General features: G+C 34.5%; 1 protein-coding gene across 1 annotated transcript; it reads left to right on the top strand.

Moving 5' to 3' along the window:
• The first annotated feature begins 2,386 nt into the window (after positions 1-2,386).
• Positions 2,387-6,186, top strand: LOC145581689 (protein SIEVE ELEMENT OCCLUSION C-like). Its single transcript, XM_081638719.1, has 7 exons — positions 2,387-2,721; positions 3,024-3,119; positions 3,337-3,797; positions 3,931-4,043; positions 4,199-4,326; positions 4,817-5,305; positions 5,394-6,186. Exons 1-7 carry the CDS (start codon positions 2,545-2,547, stop codon positions 6,009-6,011), a joined length of 2,082 nt encoding a protein of 693 aa, XP_081494845.1. The 5' UTR covers positions 2,387-2,544; the 3' UTR covers positions 6,012-6,186.
• Positions 6,187-7,384: the final 1,198 nt, after the last annotated feature.

The following is a 7,384-nucleotide window of genomic DNA, read 5'->3' as shown; positions in this document are numbered from 1 at the left end:
CCTCACATCGTATAGGTTTGGGGTTTAAATCCTACCAAGTGAGGATACTTGGGAAGTTGGGATTTGGGAGTAGGGATTCCCTTAATCTCTCCGTTACTCGTAAGTGTCATATTTGCAAATATGGACCAAAAAAATCGATAGGGTTGAGGTCCAGTATAGGTCCTCATTATTTTTTTTAAAAAAATGTAATATGTATATTTGGAGATAAATCAACACAGGGATTGAACAAAAAATTTACACGTACAACAAAAACGAGTACATACTCCTACACTAGAAATATTTTATTGAAATAGATAAAATTTCCGATTAAATTTCAATTTAGCTCGTTAATTTAGCCTGATGCTTGAATGAACATTATTATATACCAGTGGCATCCACGTTGGGTTCAAGTGAATTCATTGAACACACTGTTTTTTTGAAAAAAAGAAATGAAAAAACAAAAAGATAAAAAAAAAACCATTTTGTTCGCGCAAGTTACGATAGGAAAAGTAGCATAGCCCAGTGATCAAATTGAGTTTGTTTTTGAGCGCTTGGGCTTTCAAGGTCGTCCGTTCGATTCCCACGAACAATATATATTTTTTAGCCTTTTTTTTTTAAAAAAAAATATAATCCGGAATTCAAAAATATATATTAAAATTAAATATATACTTCCTATGCTTTTTTTTTTTAATTGCAACGTTCGTAATTTTACAATATATACACATACTTCTTTGATCGTTTTTTGTGATTCAAACGTTGGGGAAAAAATAATTAATCAAGTGGGATCTTGTCAATAATTTAAGATATTTAGATTGTAGAATTTGTATTGGCAAGCGTGAAATCACCAATGTTGTAATTTAAAACGAAAGAAGGACCTATATCTTTTTTTTTTAACGATTCCGAACCCACACTTTTGAATATTCCTGGATACGTCACTGATATACACAATACAACCGAATGTAAGGTACACCCAAAGGTTACGATCGTTCAATGATTGAATGAGTAATAATCATCAAATTAAGTAATAAATACACTTGGATGCATCTTGCATGAGAGTGTAAATGAGAATCTCCTAACATTGAAATCATGCATTTAAAGCAATAATTGAGAAAATGAGAACTTTCCTACACAAAATATCTCTAACTATGATAGTTCAATTTAGCAAGCATTACTAGAGGTGTCAAAATCATTCCGACCTACCCAAAACCGACCTGATACAAAATTTAGCATGACTCAAGTTTAAAAATAGACCTTTCTTCAAAAAGAAAAAAAAAAAGTTGAAAAATAGATTTGGTCCGACCTGACCTTATTGAACCCGATTCAGACACCTAAATTAACACCTCTAGGTATTGTTGGACTTAAACATAACCTGTATATTGAGACATGTATTTGTCTATGTACGGCTATGCTACTGTAACTTTCTATTTAAGATGCTTATTTTCCAGTTTATTGAGACACTATAACGTATTATACATGCATGGTACACTAAAAAAATGTTCAAAAGGGTGTTTTAAAATCCGTAATTAACCTCTTGGATCAATCCATGTAATGCCCCATCTCATTTTAAAAAATTATCCAAATTATAAATATTGAGTAGAATATTAAAGAACGAAAGGAGTATACTAAAGGAGAGATCTCCTTTTTGGTTGTCTTGATGGTTTGAATTCGTCCGGCTTAGGCATCAGCTATTCTTGCTTCACTTAATAACGCAAGAATTTTATGCAGGACCATATCACTAACATTTAGGCACAATAAAAATAAAGAAAGTGATGTTTGTTCCTGAAGAGTGAAGATTGATATGTTACCAATAAGTTGATGGTTCCTCACTTTCTTTTGTTCTTTGGAATAGAAAAAAGGATTATAAAATGACAAGATAGTAACACAAAGTGTGCCTCTTTATTTTTTTGTCTACAGAAACGTAAATTACACTAATTTATCACATATTCACATTCAGATTAGATTATAATTAATCTCTAATTTATTATTTTTTAGATTATTATGGAACATTAATCTACTTCATTCATCCATATAATGGTTATCTAGTTCGAGTGTACTTCAAGGTTGGATAGGCCGGATTTATTATAGTCGAGTCAGTTATAAAGTTAAAACCAATGTTAAATTAAAACCTTTTAATTCTTTCTTGCTGTATGATCAAATAATCAAAACCTAAACGCTTTTATATTATTATTAACAAAAGATAGGATTAATCCTTAACTTCGCTTTATATGATTAGAGTCACTAATTACTGTTAAGATTTGGAAGACATAATTCTAGATACTAAAACAGAACTTGCACAAATACACTTTTTAAAGTGACAAATAAATATAATAAAGCAAAAGTTTCCTACTGTAATACTGTTATACAAATACTGTGATAATGCCACTAGCAATATACCTTACCCCTTGTAGGATGAAATCTTATACTATGAAAAACTATCTATCTTATTTTAGCTATCCCTTTGTTTTCTTAAACAGCAACCCAATTTTAATTAAAAGAAGCAGAGCATAGATACCATACCTACATGTCACTTAATAAACTTGGTACATAGGTCGTCGTCACTGATCGATGGCCTTGAGCTACCTCTACGGTGAAAGTTTTCACATAGAGTCCTCGTCCTCTTCAGAGCAAGACGTCCTCATTAAGAAGATCCTTATCATGCATGATCCAGATGGACGCGAACTTGATTCAGAGATGTTGCTTCGAGTTATTGAAACAATCATGCATCGCGCTACTGCATCACAAGTAAATTTTAGCTCTATTATAGCACCTGCTTATTTTGAGATTAAGGCTTTGTTGTTGTTGTTGTTGTTGTAGTATAAATAACACCTGCTTGCCAAATTATTTAGGTGTCCACTAAATTAGTTTAAGTGTTTTGCTGCCACACATTTGTGCCAATGATGTAACAACAAACATGTTAAATTGAATAAGCATAAAAATTAGTTCCATCACCTAAACGACATACAGAAAGGGAGAAAAAGGCTAAAAAAAAAAAAATGATGCATTAATACAAGTATAGCAGCTAACTAAGCCTGGTGTCATGGTAGGTGTTTGTTCAGCAGCAGGATCCCCTTGATCTAAGCACCGCAGTAGAAGAATCACAAGATCTACTAGAAGACTCGATATATAAGATATCAAGCGAGGTTTTCCTCTTCAAACTAACATCCCCTCACCTTCAACCCCATAGAAGGAATGAACTTTACTTCCTACGTCCCAAAATGAACTCTGCAATTTCCATTTAGGGGTGTTGCAAAAAGAACTATTCATAATCTTTGAGCCAATCCCTAGTGTGAAGTTCAATTTGGGACGAAGGGAATCTTGTTATTTGGTGATTGATGTGGTGAATATACAAAATGACAGATACTCTGCAAGTGCTATGGAGATGAAAATGTGCACGAAAGAACATTAAGTGTGTTTGACTTACTTGGGAAATATAGATGGGATGCAAAACTGCTTCTAGCTCTTTCAGCTTTAGCAACAGTCTTTGGTGAATTCTGGATCATAATGCAGTCACAGAACAAGAACCTGTTAGCTGCGTCGATTGCATTACTTAAGCATTTTCCAGACAGCAACATTTTTGAGCCAATCTTTAAAGCATTGACCTCATTAGTTAAAACAATGGTAGAAGTCATTAGGCGTGTTTCACAGTTTGAAGGTCTACCAATAACCTATGTAGAACTGCAGGATGATACTGTAACTACTACAAAATCGTTAATGTATGTTGCTGCTTATTGGATCATCAGGAGCATTATTGTCAGCATTTCTATCGTCACAAATTTGAGAGCCATCAAAGATGATCAAGTGCACCCTCTTTCCTTTCAGTTATGCAGTTCATATTTATTTCTACCAGTGCTTATATTTTCAAGTTTTGCAATAAGAATATGCAGAAAAAAATATTCTATGCCAAACTTCTGAAAAAGAAAACTGACTGTTAAACACGATTTTTGACTTCAGGGATCCATATTCAATATCAAGTGCTGTATGGGAGATTGCAAGTTTAAGAAGCAAGATTAACGGCATTGGCTCTCAGCTTAGAACACAGCTAGATGCCTGCCAGCAACAGACAGGTATGTAAATTAGTAAATAGTTAAATACGAGTATTAAATAGTCTCTAAAATATATTTAGTAAAAAATTTAAACTTGTAGTGTGACAACTAGATCCAGACCGAGGTAGTACTCTTATCTTAACGACAATTGGTTCATTATCTGGCTCAAAATGCAGAGCAGAAGATGCACAGGAAGCTCATGAATGCATTACAGGAGCCGGACATTGACAACCAAGAAATCCTTTGGATGTTATTTGGACTGAGGAATGACTTGCCGCTAAAGCAATCATCTATGCAAGCAAAGGTTTCCTGACTTTCTATTACTATTCCCAAAATTTCAGCAAAGAAAAATACATTCTTTTGTTACTTAGACTTGGTGATCTATATTCTATGTAGCCTAAGTAAACCAAGAATATATGACCACATTAGATTGAGCTTAATAATGAAACCTATCATGCATACTAATCCAAATTGAGATTAAGAGTATTCAGCAGATATCACAAACATCATACAGAGTAATAATTTCTTATGAATGAAAAGAATTAAAAGATTACTAATCCTAATTTATGTTTATTCACAAGAAAAGGTTTGGAGAACTACTTCAAAATTTTCATGATAATCTGAGGATAACTTAATTAACTTTTAACGAAAGACTAACTACTATATAATCTGTTTTTGCTGTTAAGAGGATAACTTGTCCTCCATTCTTGTACTTACTGCAACTTGATCAGAGTCAATGAAATATCAATTATTTTCCAAGGAGATTTCAACAGGTTTTTACCTTCTTGTGACAGGTTGGAATCACCTCACTAAAGAACAAGGTGGTTGTTCTGCTGATTTCAAAACCAGAACTCCTGCCTGTACATGAATTGTTTTTACTGGTTCAGCAGACATATGATCATCCTCTCCATGACAAGCAAGATAGAAGCTTTGATATCCTGTGGATCCCCATATCAACTTCTGAGAATTGGAGCAACAATGAAGTCACCATATTCAATCTTATATCAAACTCCTTGCCGTGGTACTCAATTCGACAACCATGGTTACTCAGCTCAACAACAATCTACTATGCAAAAAAGGAATGGAAATTCGAAGAAAGGCCCATTATGGTTGCCTTGGACCCTACAGGTATGATAACTAACATCGATGCTGCTGACATGGTATGGATTTGGGGTGCCATAGCATACCCCTTTTCAGCCTCAAGAGAAAAGGAACTGTGGAGCACAGAGAAATGGAACCTGAGGCTCTTACTTAACGGTATTGACCCTTTGTTCACCATGTGGGTATGATCTTTGCTCTGAAATGTTGAACTCTGTTCTGATATAATTGCTGTAAACTTGAACACTGACTGTGATCTCATAATAATGTCAGGTAGAAAAAGGAAGAACAATTTGCATTTACGGAAGCAGTAAGCTTGAGTGGGTAAGACAGTTTAGTGCAGAAATTAAAGATATCCAAAGCTTAGCTGGACAACTTGAGGTGATTTATGTTGGTAAGACAAATCAAAGTGTTCTAGTAAGCAACATAGTCTCTTCCATAGAAAAAGAGAAGCTAAGTCACACTCTTACTGTGTCCAAGTTATCTTTGTTTTGGAAGCGCCTTGAAAGTATCAGACGATCAAAACTCAGGCACCAACAGACCACCACTGACACTGATAATATTCTAAGAGAGGTAGAAGCATTGCTAGATACCTGTAAAGATGATAACGATGAAGATTGGGTGATCTTTGGTAGGGGTTCTTCAGCAGATATTGTAAAGCTTCATGGTAACGAATGGAATCAGTTCTTGAGTAAGTACTTGACATGGAAAAAGTATCTGCCAGAAATTGGTTTGGTAGATGCAATTAGACTTTCTCAGGAACCACCCCCAACTGAGCCATGCTCCCACTCAAAAATGATAAGATATAATAAAGAGCTAATGGAAGAAACTGTCATTTGTAAGAAGTGCAAGCGTCCAATGGAGAAGCTTATTGCCTATGATGTAGTGTAGGTTTTCCAAATAAGAATAATCGACTTTCTAACTGTTGTGGAAGTAACAATAATGAAACTCCGTGTTTAGGAAGATATAGCTAATAAAAACTCAACTCCATATTGCTTAAGGTTGATTCAGTTCAATGTCTTGTCAAATGTTTATTGCTATTTAAAACGTAGCTAGCTAACTAAGAATCATCCCCGCAAATTCGATGAAGGTAGAATAGCTACAAGCTGTTTCAAAGGACAGCAACAAAGCCCATGTGCAGTAAAATTTCTAATTGTGCTTAGGTAATAGCTAAAAATACCTAGCCAAGTCCAGGTTTTTCCTGCTTCAGCTGTACAGCTGATGCATTCTTCATCCGCCTTTCTTCTGATAAAGTGGTGATCATGCCATCAGTAGTTAATTGGTGCATGAAACAAAATAACAGGCATGCTTAATGATGCACTTTTCTAATAGAACTATGGACGTTACAGATCATGTAATAAGATTCATATTTTAAGACAATGATTTAGACCAGCAATAAATGAAAAACATTGATATCTTTCATCACATACATAGATCTTTTTATTAGGACTCTCACTAAATATTACTCGTACTTGTATATCAGTTCATCCTCGGATTAAAGTAACATGGAACACGGACTTTATAAATACTAGCAAAGATATTGTTGAATGATCCTAGGGCTATTTTTTTATCAGTAAAAAGCTACAGCATAATAAACATCAAAAAGCCAGGGCAAGAAAGCATGAGGTTTCAGAAAGCATTGAGATCCTTGTAGCAGCTGAGGCAGGGTAGATGATTTTCAGGGAGCGAATTTTTAGTCCGCTCTGATGTCAAGGACTACTTTAAGTAATTTTCAGCATAACTAGAAACATTTTTGGTGTTCCTTCCAAAAACAGATGGACATGTTGGGTGAAATATGCTACGATGGGAAAATCTTCACTGCAGTTCACCTATGTTACATGTATTCTACCAAATTTACTTCTAAAATGGAGATAAATCACCACCATATAAAAAATGAGTTAGCCTCAATAAATTAGGTACCTCTGAATATTCAGCACTAACATTGGGCAAGCCAGTGGTTATGGAACAGGATAGGCATGTTGTACTGCAATTTGACAAAAGAAGCAGTAAAATATTAATATGCAAAGTGTACTTTTAGGTGTACATATTATATCACAATTAGAAGCATAATACACTAGCTTTAGAGATTGATCCTCGACATAAGGAATTCTCTTTTCAGTTATCTTCTCAGCTTTTTCTATAACCTAACTACATATAGCATGCTCATAACAAAAGTAACGCACTATAATTGTGTACTTATTATGATCAAAAGCATGTTTTCCGATAATGCATCTCCTAAGAGGAAAGAGTTGCTGCTTTTGGAG

The sequence above is a fragment of the Chenopodium album genome, chromosome 15 (assembly GCF_948465745.1).
Source record: "Chenopodium album chromosome 15, dcCheAlbu1.1, whole genome shotgun sequence".
NCBI classification, from domain to species: domain Eukaryota; kingdom Viridiplantae; phylum Streptophyta; class Magnoliopsida; order Caryophyllales; family Amaranthaceae; genus Chenopodium; species Chenopodium album.
This window is presented reverse-complemented; position numbering and strand designations above follow the sequence as displayed.

Excerpts from the sequence above, each read along its gene's own strand:
- LOC145581689 (XM_081638719.1), top strand. The coding sequence starts at position 2,545 with ATGGCCTTGAGCTACCTCTACGGTGAAAGTTTTCACATAGAGTCCTCG. Across the intron at positions 3,798-3,930 it reads GTGCACCCTCTTTCCTTTCA|GGATCCATATTCAATATCAA; the intron begins GTTATGCAGTTC and ends TTTTGACTTCAG. Across the intron at positions 5,306-5,393 it reads ACCCTTTGTTCACCATGTGG|GTAGAAAAAGGAAGAACAAT; the intron begins GTATGATCTTTG and ends TAATAATGTCAG.